The following is a 23,809-nucleotide window of genomic DNA, read 5'->3' on the forward strand; positions in this document are numbered from 1 at the left end:
TGATCCCTGGTTGGGGAACTAAGATCCTGAGAAGTGAGGAAAAAAATAAATAAAAATAAAATAACAGAAAAAAAACATGTATTCATATCAGTTAATTAAAAAGGGGGGCACACCCTGAGGGCCAGTGTGCTATGGGGGAGAGGAGTGTGGGTAAGGGGGCTCCACAGAGTTTATGAGGGGGTGCACTCCGGGGCTGGGGGCTTGCCAGGCAGAAGAACCAGACAGACAGTGGGGTGGAGACACAGGACACCGTGTGTCGGGGGAGGGGGACCCCAGATGTCCTGTGGCTGGAGTGAGGCAATTCTGGAAAGGAGAGGAGAAGAATGGTGGGGTCCTCTAGTGGCTGCAAAGACCACCCTGGAGGGATGTGTGTAACAGACATATTTCCCCAGGCTTCCTTCTCGCCCCAGAAACCAGCTGCGCCTCCAGGGCCAGGGGCGCACTCTCTGGAATCACAGGTGAGTGGGCCCCCAATGAGTCAGGCTGTCAGGGGACCCCCTGCTCACTTCTTCCTTCCTTCCTTCCCCTTCCTCAGAGCCTCCTCAGCCAAGTTCTCCCAGACAAGAGGGAGGGTCCGGCTCCTGGGAACTCCTCCAGAGGAATTTCTCAGGGATTTGGGGTAGAAGTACAGTTAATCTTCATTTCCAGGGTCTGTTTGTTCCCATTTCCTTGAACCCAGCTCTTGGAATTGTGGCAGCTTATGTCATGGCTACAGCCTGGTTATCATGTAGTTAACGTCTTCCACCTGGTGGGGGTTTCAGTATTTACAAGACAGCTCACAGGATATGGCTCAGAATAATATCTATAGCCCTTAAGAAGGAACTAAAGGCCCTTAACTATGTTTAATGACTCAGCTATTATTATTTATCCATGGACTACAAGCCCCTAGAGCAGGAACAATGGGCGTCTTACATGTTTTTGTGCCTGGTGCTCATTGCAAGTTTGAAAGGATGGAGCCGACTCAGGTCCCTTCCCCTCCGCCACCAGTGTCTGCTCCGCAGAACCATCTGAACAGAAGCCTGACTGGCTGTCAAGTTTTAGTTTTAGGAAGACTTATTTTGCTTTGCTGTCAATTTGCCAACAGCATTGAAATCAATCTGCTTGTTGAGGAACAAGTAAAGATCAGAATGTCACTGTCAAGTGTCAGAGGCCTGGGAGGGAGTTGCTGACAGATGCTGTCTGGCCTTCTGTCCTCCTCTGACCTGAGAGGGATGAGAGGTCCCAGCACTAGTCAATCCTGTGGCCCAGACAGCCTGACTCACCACAGCGGGCAGAGAGCACGAAGTGCCTGGTGCTGCGTTGTAACCCATGCCCATTGTGCCAGGGTTTAAGCCCCTCAGAGCAACATGTCTTCTTCTACTGTTTTCCTTTATTTCTGCATATTCTCACTTCTCAGATTAAACTTATTCTCTGGCTAAAGGTTTTCCTTTTCATACTGTTCATGGGGGCTCTCGAGGCAAGGGTGTTGGAGTGGTTTGCCATTCCCTCCTCCAGCAGACCACGTTTTGTCAGAATGCTTCACTCTGACCAGTCTGTCCTGGGTGGCCCTGCACAGCATGGCTCGTAGCTTCATTGAGTTGCACAAGCCCCTTCGCCATGACAGGGCAGTGATCCATGAGAGACATGAGTTTAAACAAACTCCAGGAGACAGAGAAGGATAGGGAAGGCTGGCATGCCGCAGTCCGTGGGGTCGCAAAGAGTCAGACATGATGTAGCGACTGAACGCCAACAACAAAAGCTGTCCACAGACAAAAAGCAGCCTGAGAACACGTGGGACAAGGAGCACAGGGCCTTCTCTGTTTCCCCATTCCCTTGTCCACAAAATGATGCCCCAGAGTGAGCCCTGATGGCCGTGGATGTGCTGCCCCCTCATTGGTCTGGTTTGTCTTACCTGGACTTCAGGGTAATTGTTGGCATTTTGAGGACAAGTCCCTACTTGACTTGGACCCTTCATGATTGTGTTAGCCTGCTCAGGCTGCTGTAATAGAGGACCACAGACCGGGTGACTCAACCAGCATATATTTATTTCTCTAGTTACTGCAGCCTGGAAATCTGACTTCAGGGTGTTAACGTGTCAGGTTCTGGTGAGGGCCCCCTTCCTGGTCTGCTGCCTTCTCGATGTATCTTCACATAGTCAAGAACAGAGAAAGAATGGGACTTCCCTGATGGTCCAGTGGTTAAGAATCTGACTTCCAATGCAGGGGGTGCAAGTTCAATCTCTAGTCTGGGAACTAAGATTCCACGTGCCTCAGGGAAAATAAGCCTGCTTGCCACAACTAATGAACCCGTGTGTGCCAACAAAGACGCAGTGTGGACTGCCCAGAAAAGAACAGAGGGAGTTGCAAGGTCTTTCCTGTCTCTTCTAAGGGCACTGATCCCATCATGAGGACACCACCCTCATGACCTAAGGACCCCCCGGAAACCCCATCTCCCACACCATCACGTGGGGGATTAGAGTTTCAAGTGTGAATTTGGGTGGGGACACAAGCCTTCAGTCCCTGTGCGTGTTGGTCGCTCAGCCATGTCTGATTCTTTTTGACCCCATGGACTGTAGCCCACCAGGCTTCTTTTGTCCATGGAATTCTTCAGGCAAGAAGACTAGAGTGGGTTGCCATGCCCTTCTCCAGGGGATCTTCCTGACCCAGGGATCGAACGCAGGTCTCCCGCATTGCAGGTGTATTCTTTACCATTTGAGCTACCCAGGAAGCTTTTATCTGACTCTCACTGACTTTCGGCACTAACCTCTTTGTAAAGGGGACTTCCTTCATGTAGAGGCCAGAATTCCCTCTCCCATCCCTCCGGTGTCTTTGCCCACACCATTTCCCTCTGTGTGGACACCATTCCCCGCTCTAAGGCTCGGCGAGTTCTCCAGTCCTCCTGCAGCATGGCCCTGGCTGCCCTGTCCCCTCCGTGTTTCCACCACACCCTGCCCTGTGTGTCCTAATTTCACTGTGCTGTCCTGTGTTTATTTCTCACTCCCCAAAGCCATTCAAGAAGGGCTTTTCCATCTCTGTTTCAAGGAGGTGAAGGGGCTGGACTTGGCAGTCAATCAAACAAAGGCTTGAGTCCCACTGCTGCCACCTAGGAGTTGCATTACACAACCTCTTGAGGCTGCAGTGATCTGTAAAATTGGGGCAACCCAAGACCTTTCCTTATAAGATCCTGGAGGACTAAGAGATGGTGCTAACAAATTGGTCAGTCACCTCTGACATAAATAAACCGACAAACAGAGGGAGCACTGCAGAGTGGTCATCAGTTCAGGGTCTGGCATCTGACTGAGGATAATTCCTGGTTCTACCACCCCCTTGCTGTGTGACTTCAGTAAATTAGGTAACCTCTCTGTGTTTGAGTTTCCTCAACCGTAAACTCATTTTTGTAAGGATTTCTTATAAAAGAGCTAGGATGGTGGCTGGTGCAGTGAAAACACTCAATCAAGCAAGGTTAGTTGCTGGAGCAGAATAAAATTCCTTAACGTGTGGTTGTTTGCAGATGATCACTCTTCGCACCAGCCAAAGATAATTCTACAATGTCTACCCTCTCTGCAACTTCTTTGCGTCTGTGTGTCTGGGATAGCCTTAGAAGGTGTCAGTTTGGTGAGGCTGCTGTTGCTGGTTATTCACTCAAACACTAATCACGGTGTGGCTGTGAAGGTATTGTGTAGCTGTGATTGAATCCACAGTTGACTATTAGGTAAGGGTGATTTTCCTGGATAACCTGGGTGGGAATCTGATCCAATCAGTTGAAAGGATTATAGAGTGGAACTGAGGATTCCCTGGTGAAGAAGAAACTCCCCCGTGCATGGCAGATCCATGCCCAGAAGATCCAGCATGTCCTTCCTGACGGTCCGCCCAGTCCCACAACCCCAGGAGCCAATTCTCTGCAACAAATCTCAATGTGTATCTCCCACTGGCTCTGTTTCTCCTGGCAGGAGCCTGGCACTGAGCAGGCAGTTTGCTACTGGATGAATTCAGGGCAGCAGGATGCTAGGGGAAGGGAACGGGGAGGTGGGGAGGGAGTGATGGTGGCCCTCTGGAGGTGGTGGGGAGGCGAAGGCAAGGGGTGAAGGCTGAGGCAGCACAAACCCTGTGCCTGGGAATGTCAGCGCTGGGCAGTCCTCCATTAACACAACCTCCAGAGAAAAGGCTGAGCCGCACCCCATCCCTGTCTCTGCCCGCCCCGTGGTCCACATCAGGTCCCGGTTACATTCTTCCTAACCCCTCTCAGTTTCCCTTCCAGCAGTTATGTGTATATTGGTGTGATTGTTTGATTACTGCCTGTCTCCCCCACCAGAATCTAATCTCAAAGAGCTTGAGGACTGTGTAAGGGTTTGCTGGGGGTGGTCCTCTCCCCTCTCTGGGGGTGGAGCAGGTGAAGTATAGTCTTTACCTGTGGAAGGAGGGAATGAATGAATGCGAGGCTGCCCTGCCTCCATCACCTGCCTTGAGGACAGGGGTGCAGGGTGGGAGTGTGGGGACGGAGGAGGGGCGTGACTGTGTGGTTTCTCCAGTTCTCCAGTAGGGGTGGGGTTAGCGTTTGCAGGATTACCCTATAGACAGGAGACCATAGGTTTGGGGAAAGACTAGGGTGGGGATTGTCTGCAGTTAGTGATCGGCCTTGTTCCTGCTCTCAGGCTCCCAGGAAAGAGGGTGGGCAAGGCTGTGAAGCATCACGTGGTGAGCAGGGCTGGAATTTGCTCCCACGTCTCCAGACAGCCAAGCTGCCCGTTACACCCTTTCTTTCATCTTTTCATTGTTAGCTGCTCAGTCATATCCAACTCTGCAACCCTCTGGACTATAGCCTGCCAGGCTCCTCTGTCCATGGAATTCTTCAGGCAAGAATACTGCAGTGGGTACCATTCTCTTCTCCAGGGGATCTTCCTGACCCAGGGATCGAACCCCCAGTATCCCTCACTGTAGAAAGATCCTTTACTGTCTGAGCCACCAGGGCCTTTTTGGCATGCTTCTCAAAGACCACATTTGTCTCAAACATTTGCATGGCTCTTGGCTGTCGGTGGTGCTTCTGTGGAGTCCAGTGGCTTTTATCAATACTTCACTTTCTGTCCTAAAGCGAACTGCAACCTGCAGAAGCTGCAGGTCAGAAGCAGAGGAGAAAGGCAAGTCGGCGACTGAAACCAGAGGTGACAGCCAGAAGCAGCAACAGGGGAGGCGACAAAGCAGATAGGAGAATTTGAAGAACTTCAAACCCTGGGAATATTTGGTGCAAGGGCAAGTGATCTTGAGGGCATCCATGTACATAGGAGTTGCATAAGACTGCACAGAGGCTCCTATTCCAGGCAACCAAAAACCTGGGCTACAACCACTTGGGAAATGGTCTGTCTGGGAGGACAGGGCTCCCATGAGCTGCGAAGGCTGACTTTGCTATGTAGCCAGGAATTGCAGCTGCCCACACCTGCAGGTCCCATCTGACCAGTGAAAGTGCAGGTCCCTGGGAGCAGGGGCCGTGGTAGAGCTGTGTTAGGGCAATGGCAGGAGGCAGCCCTTCAGTTTGGAGCCAGATTGTCTGTGTCCAAATCCCATCTCTGCCACTTGGTTTATTTTTTTTTTTATTTAATTGAAGTGTAGATGATTTACAATGCAGTGCTAATTTCTGCTGTATAGCAAAGTGACTCAGTTATACACACATATATTCTTTTATACGTTTTTCCATTCTGGTTTTTCACGGAATATTGAATACAGCCCCTATGCTGTAGAGTATTGTTGTTTATCCATCCTCTATATAAAAGTTTATGTCTCTAACCCCAAAGTCCCACTCCATCCTTCCCCCACTCACCTCTCCCTTGGAAACCACAAGTCTGTGCTCTATGTCTTTGAGTCTGTTTATGGTTCATTTGTGTAGTATTTTAGATTCTACATATAAGCGATAGCATGTGGTATTCGTCTTTCTCTTCTTGACCTACTTCACTTAATAGGATAATCTCTAGGTCCATCCGTGTTGCTGCATATGTATAGCTGGTTGCTTTTGGACAACCTGCTTAACTTCTCCGATCCTGCATGAAATGGGGATGGCAACAGAACCTACATTGTAGATTGATGGGAGGATTAGAGGACATCATCATTGGCCCAGAGTCATAGCCCAGTAAGGATTCAAAGAGCGAGCTCTGCAAATCCATGTGGCGAGTGTCCAGGTGGAGGAAGGGCAAGGGGATGGCTCAGAGGCAGGGGTGTGCCGGGGATGTGTGTGAGACCATCAGGAAGCCAGGTGGCGGTGCAGAGTGGGCAAGAGGCAGAGGGAAGCAGGTGAGATCACAGAAGTGGGGCGGCAAGTTGCTGCTGTTGTTGTTTTTCACTGTGTTGACCTGATTTTTGTGGTCGGCTTCTTTTTATGGAAAGATACTGACTTCCTGTTTGTTGCAGATACAAAGTACCCAGCTAACTTTATTGTATGCGAGAAAAAAGGCAATTTAAGGAAACAAACGGAATACAGTACAATAAAGCAAACTCATGAAGACTGTCCCTGGATGACTGAAATTTGGGAAATGAGAAAGGTCGGTCTCTTCCCACCCACTACCTCATTCACTCAGCCCAAGTAGGTGCAGAATTTTGAGGCTGAAGCTTCACAACAACCTCGGATGTCACAGCTGGGATTCTGAACTTGCTTCCGATCTCAGGGCTTTCCAGCTGATCATCTCACCCGCCCGCCACCTTATTGTGTAGATGGAGACACTGAAGCTGGGGTGGGGAGATGGAGGGGCAGGGAGACACATTGACGGTTTGGTGGGAAGAGCTGGTCAGTTTTTGTCTGACTCAATACCTCTGCTGCCACCCACCCCACCCCCAACCTCCCAGAATCCAGGGATTCAGATGCCCAATTTCTTGCAGAGACCTCTCGGTAGGATGAGTTGAGGGAAGACGGTGCCTCCCTGGGGTCTCTGGGACCTTCTCTGGCTCCACTCACAGCCCCGTGTGGACAGGCTCCTGGTGCCCCATCACTGACTGGGGGAAGCAGAGTGGTGAAGAGGGTGCCGGGGGCTGCTAGCCCAGAGGTCCGCTCCTGGGGCTGACCAGGTGGGTGGACAGTTCACGGCTGTGCTCTGGTCCAGCGGAAATGTTACAGCAGGCGGGGGCCTGGAGATTCCTTCTGGGCTGAGGGGCTGGGCTGGGTCCTTGGCTCGGCTACCAGCATGAGGCAGACATTTCTACAAATGACACTGTTTGCCCCTTCCTGGTAACTGCCTCTTGGAAGCAGTTCATATCAGCCAGGGAGATGGGGTGAATTTGGACAGTGTGGGGATCCCAGGGCCTCTTCATTTCGTCTCCTGCTCGTCCTGCAGGTCGCCTTGAGTGACGTCCTCGTAGGATGGTGGAGGCATCATCGACTGCTCCTTGAGCTCCAATGGTGAGTCGGGGACAAGGGGCAGGTCATCCTCCTGCCAAAGAGAGAAGCCACTGTCCCTGATGCTCAAATATGAGAAGCATGTGGTGATCAACAAAGCCCTTCCGGATGGCTCACTTGGAGCCTCAAGTCCCCGTGAAGGTAGGGAAACTGACACAAGCAAGGCCCCTTTTAGCTCTCTGATGCCTTAAGAAGACTTCCTGCCAGACAACCAGGCAGTGACTGAGACAATGTATTTGCTTGGTGTGAGTAAAACTCAAATGCAAAATCCTCTCAGTGCTGTGTAAAAACTCAGAACATCATGACCCTAACATGAAAACAATTGAGGTGTTAACCTTGCAGAATTACTGGGAATTTAGACCATACTTTTTTTTTTTTGTGGTGTTCTACAGTTAAGATTATAGTGTGAACTTTTTTTACCCTTCAAAGAAATGAGTCTAGGATCTCACTTCTGGGGTGGGGAGAGACTAGTCTGTTATTCCTAGATCGTTTTGGTCCCAGCCTGCCATTCTGCCAGCCTCATAGGTACTCGAGGGCTTGGCTCTGGGTGAAACATGCCTCGGACTGAGTCCTGGATTTCCTTACAGGTGTTTGACCTTGGAAAGTGATGTGGCCTCTCTAAGTTTCGGTTTACTTATCTGTAGAATGGGGGGAAGGTCAGTGCCCACTTCAAAGGGCAGTTGACAAGATTATGTTAAGTCGTGTTTCTCTCACATGCTTGACAGAGGAGGTACTTGGTATCCCTGAAGTGCTCAGTCCCTGTGGTCGCCCCTTCGCTGGCTCCCACCACAGCCACACCCCACAACATACTATGTCTCCACCAGCCTTCCCCGGCAGGTCTCTGAGCCATTGCCCCTGCTCTTCCCTCTACTGCGGGTCCCTTTCCCATCCCACCTGCAGGTACAGATCCTGCCCGTCTCCACGGATCTCCCCCATAAGGTCTCCAGGGTCTTGAGAGTTGGGAGCATTGTGGCCTGTTGGTCTGAACCTCCGTGGCCTTTTCTCCTCAGCGGCCCCACATTTTTCACCTTGAATTGGCACCCTCCCCCGTCCCGTGCCTTGTGTCCCCTACTAGACTGTGGGCCGCCTCTGAGAGTGGTCCAACTTACTGGGCAACACCCCTCTGCCTGATGCTCCCCTTTCTGTGCCCTCTGTCACCTCGTTTCCTGGAGGCCCTCACCTCTGCAGATAGGTGGGCATCCCTGTATGCCATGACAGCCATGAGCCCCGGCAGGAAGACCTCCACACAGGTGACACAGAGCAGGGCCAGCACCAGCCTCTGGATGTGGACCTGGGGGTGGGGGAGAGGCAGGTGAGCCTTCGCTGGGTGTCTGCACCCATCACCTGGGCACGCGCAGCAGTCAGACCTGCCAGCAGGGACAGTGGGGTTTCAGCTCCCAGGTGTGCCCAGCAGGCAGGGCGTGGCTCTGCTCCATGCCCAGTACCGGGCACCTGTGGGTCCTTGGTGCATAGTGTTTGAGGACTGGGGTTTTCTCGTGGGCCCCTGGTAGAATGGCAGGTGGTCTTCAGCTTCATCTCATCCAGTCCCACTTAGATGGGGATGTCTAAGCTCAGGGAGAGGCAGCATGGCTTACAGCAGGGAAGGGGAATAACTGGGTTGAGGATCACCATACAGCTGGGATATCTCTTGGGGCCAAGAGCAGCCGGTAGGGAGTGTGTGCATGTGTGTGTCTTGTGCACGTGTGTCCATTGTGTGCTCAACCTGTGTGAGCATGGTGGAGGGCAATAAGGAACAGTGAACCACCATGGTCAGAACACTTGGAAACTGACCTTGAGGCCAGCAGTCACCCACCTGGAACAGCTGGCCCACCTTCTGCTTCAGGAGTGTGTGCGTGCGTGCTAAGTTGCTTCAATCGTGTCTAACTCTTTCCAACCCCACGGACTGTAGCCCACCAACCTCCTCTGTCCATTGGATTATCCAGGCAAGAATACTGTGATGGGTTGCCATGCCCTCCTCCTGGTTCAGGGGAGGCTGTGGCTAAAAGAGCACTGAGCTTGAAGTCTAGATCCCGCTGAGTCCTCGCTGTGCACCTACCTTGCTGTGTGGTCTTGATCCACTAGTATAGCTTCTCTGGACCTCAGTGTTCACTTACATAAAATGGGGGTAACAAGGTGAACTCAGCCAGGTCTGCAAGGCTGCTGTGAGGTTCACAGTTATTGGGGTCACTGGGGCTATGCTATTTATAGAGCCTTGAACAAGGAATCAGCAGTCCTAGGTTATGGTCCCGAATTTGCTGCCAACTTGCTGCTTGACATCAGGCAGGCCCCTCCCCCTCTCTGGGCTTCAGTTTTCTCAATGATTAAAGCGGGAGCCGTGAGTCCAGGCCCTGTCCAGCTCCTTGATGCCGACCAGCAAGAAGGCCAATATCATCTCTGTACCTTGGGGTGGGGGGATGGGCTGGCCACCCATGCTGGGCTCCAGATGAGGTTTTCTGAGAGTTGGAAAATTCCTCTGAGCCAAGTCCAAGGCTGGCCTTCCTGGGAGTCAGAGGACCCTTGGGGGCCGGGCACTCACGGTTTTATTGGGGTATGGTTTCCAGATGGGGAACTCAAACGGAGTCTCCAGAAAGAGGTCCTTGACAATGACAAAGAGGCCGGCCAGCACGCAGAGGAAGCTGATGGAGTTTGCTACCAGGCACACCTTCTATAAGCAAAGAATAAATAACAATCATTGTCCAAAGGCTACAGACGAGGGTCTAAGTCCACTTCCCTGGCCAGCCAGTAGCTCACCCTGGGACCTCAGGAAAACGCTGCTCATCTCCGGTCCCAAGGCTCCTCACGCCAACACGGCTTTACGAGCCAGCCAACCACCAAGGAGGCCCCCACCAGCCCTCATCTTCTCTGGTGGGGTCCCCAAGCTCTGGGTTCTAATGCCTAATGATCTGAGGTGGAGCTGACATAGTCATAGCAATAAAGTGTGCAATAAATGTAATGTTTTTGAATCATTGTGAAACCTCACCACCTGCCCCAAGTCTGTGGAAAAAAAGATTGGGGACCGCTGTTCTACTGGATGGGATCAGGAGAACCAAAGGGCTGCCGCTGAGTCCCTAGGTTTTGTAACAAAGAAGGATGTTCCCACCACCATCTCCCTCTCAAAGCTGCCTCCAGTCATCTTGGCATCAGATATGCCAGCTGATGCTTGCAGTGCGGGAGGCCTGGGTTCGATCCCTGGGTTGGGAAGATCCCCTAGAAAAGGGAACAGCTACCCACTCCAGTATTCTGGCCCAGAGAATTCCCTGGACTGTATAGTCCATGGGGTCGCCAAGAATTGGACATGACATGTCTGAGCGGCTTTCACTTTCACTTTCTCAGGCATCCAAATGCCCCCCTCCTCCGCAGGAAAGGACAGGATGAGCCCCGACGGTCCCCAATCCTCTCTCACTCAGGTCTGCCTCCTCCCCCACCACCATGGCCCCTGAAATGCCTCTGTTCATCCTTATCTTGGGTTATTTGTGCATTATTCCATGAGCCTCTTGCCAAGTGCAAACCCCTGTAACAGGGAAAGAGTATGAACATAAGGATCCTCCAAGCCTTTGTGCTAGAATGGATTTCTCTGCAGTAGGTGTTTCCCTACACTCAGGTGTAGGAAGTGGGGACACTTTTGGTTCTGCAAGGAGCCCAGCCCAGGAGGAAGAGCCAGGGCTTTGCCAAGCATCTCCTGCCTCTGCTCTGGGTAAATGGCACTATACCCTTCTGATCTGATCGCTGAGAGGGCAGGGGGCAGCCACCACCCAGCCCAGGCTGGGGGGCCATGAATGTGGACCCAGCCAGGGCTTGGGGGTGGAGGGTGGGCTGAGGTCATGACACAGGATTGGTGGGATGGTCCTTCCATTCCCTGTCCACCTCCATCCACCCAGGCTTGTGAGGGTGCCCATTCTGCCTCCCTTGGCCACCCCAGGCTAGAAAGATGCTCTGACACCTGCTGCCCAAGCTTAGTGCATGGGAGAGGGAGACAGGAGGTCTAAGGAGCTGTGGGGACACAGAAGCCAGCCATGGAAGATCAGGGAAGACTACCTGAAAGAGGAGACCTGTAAGCTGAGCCTTGAAGAATGATCAGAAGGAAAGTCAAAGCCGGGAGAGAATGCCCAGTGGGGAGAGGGTAAGGTACTTTGCCAGAAAATAGTGCAGAGCAGGCAAGAAACAGTTGTGTCTGGCTGGGCCTTAGAGGTAAGAGGTTGGTGGACTCCCAGCTGTGACCTGGCTTTTGGGACTCGCAGACTTGCTGACATGGGAGGTAAGCCGAGGGCACAGGGGAGCCGAGGGGTGATTGTCAGAATAGTCACCCAGGCTGCTGGGTGAACAGGCTGGGTGACACCTCCAGGCCTGGCCTGATGGGACGGTGGCCAGAGCTGGGGTGGAGGAAGGGCAGCAGGTACAGAGAACGGCAGGGAGTCGGGGTGAGAGACAGACCTCCACGACAGGGGCTTTTCTGCTTGGACCCTCTGTGCCATCCAGAAGGCTTGTAACCACTTCTGGCAAATCCTGGCAAACTGTCTGGATCCCCACTACACACGATGCTCTTTGTGACATTAGCCCAGCCTTGGGATGGGAGAGAACAGTCTTAACCCTCCAACTTACCAGATAATTTTTCTGAAACGACTCCATTGTTATTGCCAAGATCCCAGAAATGAGGAACTGTGGAACAGATTTGAAACAGTCTTAAGGGAAAGGCCAGAGTTCCTTGAAACCTACAAATTCCCTTCCCACTATGGTCTTAAAAAAGACAACCTGTGGGGGCTGGTGGGATAGGGAACATCATTCCTCCAACAAAGGGAGCTCACCTGCCCCCACACAGTCCATCCCAGGCCCCACTCCAGCCAGGCTACTCTTCTCTCCTGCTTCCCTAGTGTAGCAGCCCAGACCACCCCTCTGCAAGCAACTGAACTGTGGCTTCACTCCCAGCCTCGCTCCCTTCCTGGATCCTACAGTTTGGAGGATATTAGCTCTTGGTTCCAGGGTCTCTGGTATTTTTCTGCGATTATTCTTTCATGTGTGCTGAGCGCCTACCATGCACCCATCACTGAGGGCACAGGGATGGGTAGGCACGGTGGGGACAATAGTTTCCCCGCTGTGTGCAGAAAGCTCGGGTGGGAGCCGTGGGGACGGAGGACTGAAGTGGCAGCGGGCGAGGGGCCAGGACAGGCTAGGAGGGTGCCTGGGAGCTGGTACTGGGTGTGGAAGCCGGACTCCACTGTGACCTGGGACAGAAGAGGATGCCCTGGGGAGCCTCCAGGGAAGGTGTGGGCAGTGGTCTCCTCTCTCCTCCCACCCTGGCCAACAGCCTTGTGCTCTGCAGACTGGCCCTGACAGAGACTCTGGGCACCAGGGATGTGTGGCTGGATCCAAAGGCCTCTGAGGAAGCCTGGGGAAGGTGCGGCTGCCCCAGCTCACATTCACCCTCCTCTACGCTGGATGCACTTGGGAATTAGAGGAGGGACATCTTCCCTGGTGGCTCAGCAGTAAGCATCCACCTGCAATGCAGGAGACCTGGGTTTAATCCCTGGGTCAGGAAGATCCCTTGGAGGAGGAAATGTCAACCCACTCCAGTTTTCTTGCCTGGAGAATCCCATGGACAGAGGAGCCTGGCAGGCTACAGTCCATAGGGTAGCAGAGTCGGACAAGACTGAAGCAACTTAGCACGCACGCACACTGAGAGCCCGGGGGCTGCTCTCTTGGGCTGCAGGCCCGCTGGAGCCCCTGGGAAGAAGCTGCTTCCAGTGTGACCAAGAGAGCAGATGTGCAGCGAGGAGGCTGGGCAGGGGCCGAGGCGGCCTCGCTGCTATTCACTCACTCTGCCCTACCCCATACCCCCTCCCCAAAGCCAGGTCCTCTGGGCCTGCCTGCGCATCCCCAAAGCCGGCCCATATTTTGACATCTACTCACAGAGGCAGCCCCCCAGAACGGATACCAACACTTCTGGACCACCAGGTGAAGGTTCTGGACGGCAGCCACCAGGTAACCTCCAATGAACAAGTACACCAGAGCAATGACCACATGGATGGCCTGGGTGAGACAGGGGCAGGGGACAGAGAGCCGCTGTCAGGGAACTGGTCCTAATGGAGGTCGTTGAGCTCCTGGACCAGCGAGCTGCACAGAGCTCACTTCCTGCCTTCTAAGGGATCCTGGTAGGCCTGCAAGGAAGGACTGCTTCTTGGGAGTCACGTACCTGTCCTACCACCTGTGGCCATGGGTGGGGGGGATGGGAAAGAGAGGGAAAGGGGAGGAAGCTTCTTCTACTGAGGCTTCCATGAGCCACACTAAGCCAGTGTCATGTGGATGTAGACTGCCTCTCCCATCCCTCCATGGATTTTTAAATCTTAGAATGAGTGTTAAGCACTGTCTGAATCCCCCTCCATCCTCAGGTCTCCCTGCATTACCACCCCCACCCCTGCACCATGTGCCCTCTCTACTCCCTTCCCTCCCCCCACCCCAGCACCACACTGCAGGAAATGGACACTCACGCCGAGCTCCTTGAGAACGCGGCTACCCTTCCTGGGCTTCTCCCGGTAACAGTTTGGAGGTGGGAGGTCAGGCTGGGTCACCTTCTGAGGTAAATCTGTCAGGTCAGGCGGGGTAGGGCTGAGGGCCTCCTTTGATGGGTGTTCTTCAGCTTCCGACGTGGGAGTATCTGTGGCTGCTCCATCGGCTTCTGCTGCCATGACTCCAGCTGAGGACCTGGCTGCTGGCCAAGGAGAAAGTCTGGGTCAAAACTATCTCACTTATTGGGCTCGTGCCTGGGTGCCTGTCCCATCTGCCCTCTGGACCAGGACTTTCCAGAACAGCAGCTGGCCTGAACTTGCTTTGACCTGGAATCTGCTGGGTCCGGGAATGGGGAGAAGCTGACTCACAGCCTCTGCCCCTTCTAGGGCAGAAAGATGAAGACCAGACACACTTTCCCATCATTGCAAGACAGACTGACCCCCACCCAAACTGGCCGACTGCAGTTTGGCCAAGAGCCCAGGGTGCAGGAGGCTTGGGCAAGCGGGGGAATCTTTGTGACCAGCCCCCATCCATTGGCTTCAGTTCAGTTCACTTCAGTTGCTCAGTCGTGTCCGACTCTTTGTGACCCCATGGACCGAGCCTCCCTGTTCATCACCAACTCCCGGAGTTCACTCAAACTCATGTCCATTGAGTCGGTGATGCCATCCAGCCATCTCATTCTCTGTCATCCCCTTCTCCTCCTGCCCCCAATCCCTCCCAGAATCAGAGTCTTTTTCCAGTGAGTCAACTCTTCGCATGAGGTGGCCAAAGTATTGGAGTTTCAGCTTTAGCATCAGTCCTTCCAATGAACACCCAGGACTGATCTCCTTTAGGATGGACTGGTTGGATCTCCTTGCAGTCCAAGGGACTCTCAAGAGTTTTCTCCAACACTGCAGTTCAAAAGCATCAATTCTTCAGTGATCAGCTTTCTTCACAGTCCAACTCTCACATCCACACATGACCACAGGAAAAACCATAGCCTTGACTAGACGGACCTTTGTTGGCAAAGTAATGTCTCTGCTTTTTAATATGCTATCTAGGTTGGTCATAACTTTTCTTCCAAGGAGCAAGTGTCTTTTAATTTCCCTTGGCTTAGGATGAGCCAAAGGAAGTTAGACTCACAGCCTCTTCCCCGGGGTAGAGAATACCACCTGGAGTGATGGTGGTGGCTTTTGGGAGTGGGGCATTAGGGAACAGAAGGGAAGGAAACTTCGGCTGAGGGCTTACAAGGAGCCAGCATGGAGCCATTTAGCAATGACCATAAATCACCTGATTGTATCCTCATCTCAGCCCTGTGGGTTGTCCTTCCTCGCATTTTGCAGACAGGGCTCAGAGAGGTTAAGCTGCCCGATGAAGGTCCCACAGCCAGTGAATGACTGGACTGGGTCTCAGAGCTAGGCAGACTGGCTCCAGAGTTTGGGGGCCTCCATCTTTTATGCACAGTTGCCTTAATGAATAAAAATGAATGCTCCGGATGTTTTAACAGGCATGAGAAAGGGGTTGGGGGAAAACTTTGCAGGGGGCTGAAAGTGCCACTTGCTGAGGGGCTGGATGACTCTATCGTGGGTTGATGCTGGGGCACTTCAGGGCCTAGGGGCTTCCTGGTGACTCAGTGAGAAAAGAGTTGGTGGGGGGAGCTGGGTTTGGGCTGTTCCCATTCTTTCTAGTAAAAAAAAAAATGGGAGGGGAGGTCACATTCCTCTTGATTTTAGTTCTGTGAGAATTAAGGAGATCCTGCTTGGGCATCCACATTTTGCTGTTTTTCTATCAAGGAGGTAGGGATGCGGGAAGAGGGAAAGAAACTGGGAGGCGCAAGTAGCCCAGGTGACTAGATCCTGGACTGCGAGTCCTTCAGAGCCAAAGGGCCGGCTGGGGCCCCAGGGTTGGTGAGCACCGGCTCTGTGTAGGCACTATGCCGGAAGGCATTTTTGCATTCTCAGTTCAGTTCAGTTCAGTTGCTCAGTCGTGTCTGACTCTTTGCGACCCCATGAATCACAGCACGCCAGGCCTCCCTGTCCATCACCAAATCCCATGAGTTCACTCAAACTCAAGTCCATCGAGTCGGTGATGCCATCCAGCCATCTCATTCTCTGTCGTCCCCTTCTCCTCCTGCCCCCAAACCTTCCCAGCATCAGACTCTTTTCCAGTGAGTCAGCTCGTCGCATGAGGTGGCCAAAGTATTGCAGTTTCAGCTTTAGCATCAGTTCTTCCAATGAACACCCAGGATTGATCTCCTTTAGACTGGTTGGATCTCCTTGCAGTCCAAGGGACTCTCAAGAGTTTTCTCCAGCACCACAGTTCAAAAGCTTCTGGCCTCCCTCAATTCTCAGGAAGCTGACTCACTCTATGCCTTAGAAAAGGAAAGGTTTGGAGAGGTCAAGTGCTTTGGCCAAAGTCATACAGCAAGGAAGTGCCTGGGATTAGGACTGTGTGTATCGGTCCGACTCCAGCGCTCTGTGCCTAGGCTGCTGGGATGTGTGATCAGTATCTCCACCGGCCTGTGGTGACAACCCCTGGTTTAGTGGGGATGGTTGAGGAGGCTGGGCCCCCCTCCTGGCTGGGCTCCAGAAGCAGAGCCCAGAGACACTTGGTGGCATGACTCTGATCTGGGACCTGGGCCAGCTCTGCAAGGGAATCCACCCCTATGTCAGTCCCCAGAGCCCCTCTGACACAGTGAGCTCGACCCAGGGGTGCGGTCGGTGGCAGAGGCCAGTACCATCATCCACTGACTGTAACCAGATTTCTCCCCTGCACCTGGACAGGCAGAACCTAGACCTGAGCCTCAGTGCCACTGGGAAGCACAAAAGAAGGAAGACTTCTTGGTGGAGGCATCTTGGATGAGACAGGTTGTCCAGGGAGATAGTGAGTGTCCCATCACTGGAAGGGTGCTTCTACTTGGCTTTCATTTTTCGGGAATCCAGAGTAACCTTTCTCAAAGTATGTTCCATGGAACACTGGTCCTAATGGATCAGTAGCAAAAGGGTTCCATGATCAAATAAGTTTGGGAAACCCTGGATATCTATCTTCATTCCTCTAGCATGTTAAAGGCTCTGAGAATTCCTGCAATGGAATAACTTTACTGTAATATTTAGGGCATTTCGCAAACTTAAAAGGCCATGATAAACGAACTTTTTTTTTTTTTTCCTGATAGTCCAGTGATTCTACACACTTGGTACTCTGTGGCGAATACTTATGGGCAAATGGCCTTAAACTTACAAACTTTAAATTCTGGTCTTCTTTGTGGCTCAGATGATAAAGAATCTACGTGCAATGTGGGAGAACCAGGTTCGATCCCTGGGTTGGGAAGATCCCCTGGAGAAGGAAATGGCCACCCACTCTAGTATTCTTGTCTGGAGAATTCCATGGACAGAGGAGCCTGGTGGGTTATAGTCCACAGGGTTGCAAAGAGTCAGACGTGACTGAGCGACTAACCCTTACACTTGTCCTCTTTTTTATTTTCTCATGTGCATATCATGGTGGAGGCAGGGATTGAACTGTGGTCTCTAGGGTCACTTCCAACTCAGTGCTTTTCTCATGAGGCAGAAAGAACTTTAAACAGCAGGAGGGGAGAGACGTGCAAAGGGCAGGTGTAGATAACCCAAGTCTCTTGTTTGTGAAGCTGAGATCCTGCTCTCTACAAAGGACGTGTACTCTGGGTCTTCAGGAGGCTGATGCCCTGTTGTCCTGTCCACTGCACCGCCAGAACCTGGCATAGGCTGCTCAGGGGTGGGGGTAGCTGGGAGGGGTGATGGCTGGAGACTGTCGTGGGCAGTGGAAGGCACATATTTAGCCTTGACCCCTCTCCAGTCCCCTCAGCCAGCTTAGGACTCCCAGGTCCAGCCAGCCTGACACCCCACGGAACCAACCAGGGCCCAAATGTATCTCCTTTGTACCTTCAGCTCCCAGGGCAGGGCAGGCAAGGACAGCGGGAGGCAGGACCCTCCAGTACCACCCCCTTCCCGAAGAATGGTCCAGATGCTGCTGCTGCTGCTGCAGCTAAGTTGCTTCAGTCGTGGCCAGCTCTGTGCAACCCCAAAGACAGGAGCCCCCCAGACTCCCCTGTCCCTGGGATTCTCTAGGCAAGAACACTGGAGTGGGTTGCCATTTCCTTCTCCAACGCATGAAAGTGAAAATTGAAAGTGAAGCCGCTCAGTCGTGTCCAACTCTTAGTGACCCCATGGACTGCAGCCTACCAGGCTCCTCCGTCCATAGGATTTCCCAGGCAAGAGTACTGGAGTGGGTTGCCATTGCCTTCTCCAGGTCCAGATCATGAGCGCTAGACAAGCCTGGGCTGGATCCTGGCTCTGTTCCCATGAACTTTGACCTTGGGCAGATCAAACGAGATGATAACATCTCAGCATCTTAGTCTCCTCACCTGTTACGTAAGGAGGGCTGGTGCCTATCCTGGGGGTGGGGGTGGGGCGGGGCTGTGAGGCCTAAGCAGGGTAACATGTGTAACATGCGGGGCCTGACGCTGGCCAGCATCACCTCCTGCCTGCTGCATGCCTAGAATATGCCATTGGGCTCCAGTTTGTCCTGACTGGTTCTCTGTTAAGATCTGAGACACCCCGGTCTCATCATCAGGAAGGGTGATCGTGGTGGGAGAGCGCATGAGAGCTCTGGGCTCTGGGGGTCGAGGAGAGGGGTATGGGGAAGGCAGGAGAGCACCATGGATATGGAGCTAGTGCTCGGAGATTTATCTCGAGTCCTGAGCTCAACACCACAGGGACCCAGGCAGCAGTGAGTGAGATCTGGCCATGGGAGTCTGTGATCAAGCAGGCAGTGAAAACCTGCACTGTGGAGGCCTAGAGGACAGGGCAAGCTTCTCAGGATGTGCGTGTGTGTGTGTGTGTGTGTGTGTGCATGCATGCATGCCAAGCAGAGATAGGCAGAGTTGAGAGACACAACACAGAGACACACCATGTGACTGAGGGGATGATGCAGGGGCCAGGGACGCCTGCAGAGGATCAGGGTTCAGTGGATGCCAGTTAGAAATCTGCCACAAACTCACCAAAGCCAGCCTCCCCCCAGGGCATCAGAACAAGGTGCTGGTGCAAAGGTGTTCACTGTCAGGAGCCAGGATCCCTGCAGGAGACAGACGGCTCTGCTCTGAGATGGAGTCAGACCTGGATTCCAGCTCTGGCCCCGAGGGGTCCTGGGCACCTCCCTTCCCTCTCTGGGGCTCTGTGTCCTCAGCATTATCTCTATGCATGAGTTTCTGGGGTCGGAATGGAAATGACCAAGGCTCCTCCCAGTTCCTGTGGTCTGTGAACTGGCAGCAGGATGGGGCTTCGGGTGGTAAATTCCTTCCCGGGGAGAGATGATGTTGGTTCTCCCTCTTTCCCAGATGCTCTTTACTGGGGTGGGGTGCCCATTTCCAGCTGCCGTAATTGTTGACTGCTAAAGGCTCACATCAATCCTGGGTGTTCATTGGAAGGACTGATGCTAAAACTGAAACTCCAATACTTTGGCCACCTCATGCGACGAGTTGACTCACGTGAAAAGACTCTGATGCTGGGAGGGATTGGGGGCGGGAGGAGACGGGGACGACAGAGAATGAGATGGATGGATGGTATCACCAACTCGATGGACATGAGTTTGAGTGAACTCCGGGAGCTGGTGATGGACAGGGAGGCCTGGCGTGCTGTGATTCAGGGGGTCGCAAAGCGTCGGACATGACTGAGCGACTGAACTGAACTGAACTGAAGGGCTCACAGCTGCCCCCTTTAAATCTTAAGTTTAAATGACACTCCAGGAACTTCGCTGGTGGTCCAGTGGTTTAGAATCCACCTTGTAATGCAGGGGATGCAGGTTCAGTCTTTGGTTGGGGAACTAGGGTCCCACATATTTTGGAGCAACTAAGGCTGCATGCTCTGGAGTCCATGTGTCCTAATTACTCAGCTCATCTACAGCTATAGGGTCCACGCACCACAGTGAACAATCTCGTATGACACGATGAATACCCCTCATGCCACAACTAACACCCAACACAGTCAAATAAATAAATACAGATACACATATGCATACACACACACACATACATATATAGGGGCTTCCCAAGTGGCTCAGTGGTAAAGAACCTGCCTGCCAATGCAGGAGACACAAGAGACTCGGGTTTGATTCCTGGGTCAGGAAGATCCCCTGGAGGAAGAAATGGCAACCTCCTCTCCAGCGTTCTTGCCTGGAGAATCCCATGGACAGAGCTTTAGTCCATGGGGTCACAAACAGTCAGACTCTGAGCCAGTAGACAACAACAACTATATATATATATAATATTAAGACTCTTTTATATATAAAAGATTCTTAATCACACACACAAAGACATTCCCTCCCTCATCCCTGCAGCCAATGACTGGCTCGCATGGGGTAGAAAAGGCCTACCCCCGGCCTGATGGTGAGACCCAGTCTGCGCTTCTGAATCGACACCAGTAGGATGCGCTGAAACCAGCAGGCAGCTGAAACCACCTCTGTCCTTGGCTTATTTCCCCTGCCCTGTCCTGCTTCCCCTGCTCTTCTGAGACTCAGTTCAGTTCAGTCACTCGGTTGTGTCCAGCTCTTTGCGACCCCATGGACTGCAGTACGCCAGGCCTCCCTGTCCATCACCAGCCCCTGGAGTTTACTCGAACTCCTGAGACTACTCCCTTATAAGCCATTTGTGCCAAATCCTTGTCTCAGGCTCCACTTCCAGACAACCTGATGGGAGACCCTGTTTCCTTGTTTACACTGTGGGGTCCACTCACCTGGCCCGGGACCTCTGCTCTGAGCTCCAGTCAGGTCGTGCCCTCTGGATCTGCCTCAGTCCCACGGAGACAGTGCCAGAAGATCGGAACATTTTTCCAACGTTAGACTTTGGATATTTTCTGTCCTGGCCCCACCTCCTGCTTCATGGCCCAGATGAGCTGTCAAGTCCTTCCCATTCCCCAGACCCAGGCAAGTGAAGATCTCAGCAACTTCCGCAGGTCTTTCCTTATAGTTGCAAATTTCCTCTGGAAAGTAAAATGTTGACAATTGTGCAGGTCAGATGGAGTGAAGACAGTTGTAATCTTCATATAATCAGAGGTTGAACTTTTTAAAAGAATTTTTAAAAAAGTATTTATTGATTAATTTGGCTGTCCTGAGTCTTAGTTGCAACTTGGGGAATCTATAGTTGCAGCATGTGGGATCTAGTCCTCTGACCAGGGATGGAACCCAGGGACCCTGCCTCGGGAGTGTGGAGTCTTAGTCACTGGACAACCAGAGACATCCCTAAAAGACTTTTTAACTCTGGAAAATTTCAGTAATTCACAAAAGTAGAGAGAATGGCCCTGTCAATTCCAGTGACAGTTGTCAGCACTCTGAATCTTGTTTCTCTATTCCCACTCCTTCCCAGTGGTAAACAAAGCTCAGATATCCTACCATTTTATTTGGAAATATTTTTGGCATGTGTACGTGCTAAATCACACAGAGAAGTGATGCAGAGCCAAGTGGCCACCCTGGATCACTGAGTCACTTCAATCATGTCTGACTCTTTGTGACCCCAAGGACAGTTGCCCCCCAGGCTCCTCTGTCCATGGGAATTCTCCAGGCAAGAATACTGGAATGGGTTGCCATTTCCTTCTCCAGGGGATCTTCCTGACCCAGGGATTGAATCTCCATCTCTTGAATTGCTGGCAGATTCTTTACCACTGAGCAACTAGGAAGCCTCTAACATTTTAGTATTTAAAATATAGTGAAAGTCACTCAGTCATGTCCCACTCTTTGTGATCCCATGGACTGTATAGTCCAAAATTCTCCAGGCCAGAATACTGGAGCAGGTACCTGTTCCCTTCTCCAGGGTATCTTCCCAATCCAGAGATTGAACCCAGGTCTCCCACATTACAGGCGGATTCTTAACCAACTGAGCCACTGGGGAAGCCCATTTAAAAGATAAGGACTCTAAAAATAAGTATGACCACATGTCACAACTGAAAAGTTAAAACCAGTGAAGACCTGCTGCTCCAAGGGGCCTGTTTCTGGGCGATGTGCTTGCCCTGGAGCCACGCAGAGCTCTGTGCTGGGTTAGATGGAAGCCCTCTTAGAGGAAAAGTTCAACACCGGGAGGCAGGAAAACCTTTTTTTCTCCCAGTTCTTGCTACTGACTACATATCGAATATCTACTCAGTGTCCAAAGTTCTCTGACTGTCTTGTCAACATCTTATGACCTTTGATTTGCTTGACTCAGGATCTAGACCCATAAGTTGCATTAGGCTGGAGGGTGGAGCTGTCTCACTCTGCCTGGCACCCCGTCCCCATGCTGCCCCCAGCTTGGTGGCCGCGTCCTGGGAGGTGAGCAGACCTTTAGCCAGGTGGTTCTGGTGAAGGACGTATGGGCGGGCTTTGACCACCCTCAGTTCAGTTCAGTTCAGTCACTCAGTCGTGTCCGACTCTGTGACCCCATGGACTGTAGCCCATTGGGCTCCTCTGTCCAAGGGATTTCCCAGGCAAGAATACTGGTACTGGAGTGGGTTGCCGCTTCCTTCTCCAGGGGATCTTCCCAACCCAGGGATAGAACCTGGGTCTCCTGTACTGCAGGCAGACTCTTTACTGTCTGAACCACCAGGGAAGCCTTAGCTGACCACTCTCAGCTCCCACCCTAGGCTTTGCTTTTTCCCTCTGGCTTCTCTCTGTGTGCTGTTAATGCCAGGTGGGAGTGGGGGTGGGGGCAGAGAAGTGATGCAGAGCCAAGTGGTCACCCTGGATAGTCACCTACACTACACTTGCTGACTTCAGAGCTGACTCTGGGCCCCAGACTGCCTGAGTTCAAATCTCTCTTCTGTTACCAAGTCCAAGATCTCTCTGCTCACTGCACAATAGGCCATTGAATCTGAGAAATGAGGGGTTGGGGCAAGGAAGAAACTTTATTCGGAAAGCCAACTGTCTGAAAAGATGGCAGGCTAGTGACTCAAAATAACCATCTTATCGGGGTCTGGATGCCAGGTTCTTTTACAGATTAGATGCACCCACTCAACACGCACAACTTTAGTTCCTGGGATGAAGTTTTTCCAGAACCTGTGGCTTTTCACTGGGCTAGAGGCTTCTGCTTCACCACTTTTACTTACGCACAACATGTAACATACACACACACACAAACCACCTCACACCCTTATTCATTAACTGACCCACTCATTTATAAAACATTTAACAAGCACTTGCCACCAGCCAGGCACTGTGCCATGTGCTAGGGGGCCAGGGCTGAACAAGACACTGCCGTCTTTGAGGAGCTGGGAGGTTGTGGTCCATAGAATAATGCCCCTGAAGATGTCTACGCCTCAATTGCTGGAACCTGTGAATATGTAAAAGGGATTCCACAGTAAAAGGGATTTGCAGAGGGATTAAGTTAAGGGTCTTGAGAAGGGGCACTTACCCTGGCTTGTCTGGTGGGTCCCATGTAATCACAGGGGTGTGTGCTAAGTTGCTTCAGTGGTGTCCGATTGTCAGTCTTTGCAAGACTTTGGACCGTAGCCCACCATGCTCCTCTGTCCATGGGGATTATCTAGGCAAGAATACAGGAGTAGGTTGCCATTTCCTCCTCCAGGGGATCTTCCCCAACCCAGGGATCCAACCTGGATCTCTTATGCCTCCTGCCCTGGAGGCAGGTTCTTTACCAATAACACTATCTGGGAAGCCCTTGTAATCCCAAGGGTCCTTATAAGAGGGATGCAAGAGAATCAGGGTCAGTGAGAAAGACTGGCAGGGCTATGCTGCTGGCTTTGAAGATGGCGGAGGGGGTCAGAAGCCAAGGAATGCATCAGCCCCTTGAGGCTAGAAAATAAAAGGAAATGCATTCTCCAGAGCCTCCCCAAGAAATTCAGCCCTGCCAGTAGACTTGCAGACTTCCTGACCTCCAGGAAATGGGAAAGTATTAGTTGCTCAGTCATGTCTGACTCTGTGACCTCATGCTGTAGCCCATCAGGCTCCTCTGTCCATGGGATTCTCC

General features: G+C 52.3%; 1 protein-coding gene across 1 annotated transcript; it reads right to left on the minus strand.

The window, feature by feature from the left end:
• Positions 1 to 6,488: 6,488 nt before the first annotated feature.
• On the minus strand, positions 6,489 to 23,299 carry MS4A10 (membrane spanning 4-domains A10). Its single transcript, XM_055414987.2, has 8 exons — positions 23,237 to 23,299; positions 20,595 to 20,840; positions 13,836 to 14,053; positions 13,258 to 13,377; positions 11,953 to 12,009; positions 9,890 to 10,018; positions 8,534 to 8,644; positions 6,489 to 7,387 (listed from the first exon to the last, which is right to left on the minus strand). Exons 3-8 carry the CDS (start codon positions 14,031 to 14,033, stop codon positions 7,265 to 7,267), a joined length of 738 nt encoding a protein of 245 aa, XP_055270962.1. The 5' UTR covers positions 14,034 to 14,053; positions 20,595 to 20,840; positions 23,237 to 23,299; the 3' UTR covers positions 6,489 to 7,264.
• Between the last annotated feature and the right edge of the window lie 510 nt (positions 23,300 to 23,809).

The sequence above is a fragment of the Moschus berezovskii genome, chromosome 25, assembly GCF_049115385.1.
Source record: "Moschus berezovskii isolate FMDL1 chromosome 25, NW_MosBer_1.0, whole genome shotgun sequence".
In the NCBI taxonomy this organism is placed as follows: Eukaryota; Metazoa; Chordata; class Mammalia; order Artiodactyla; family Moschidae; genus Moschus; species Moschus berezovskii.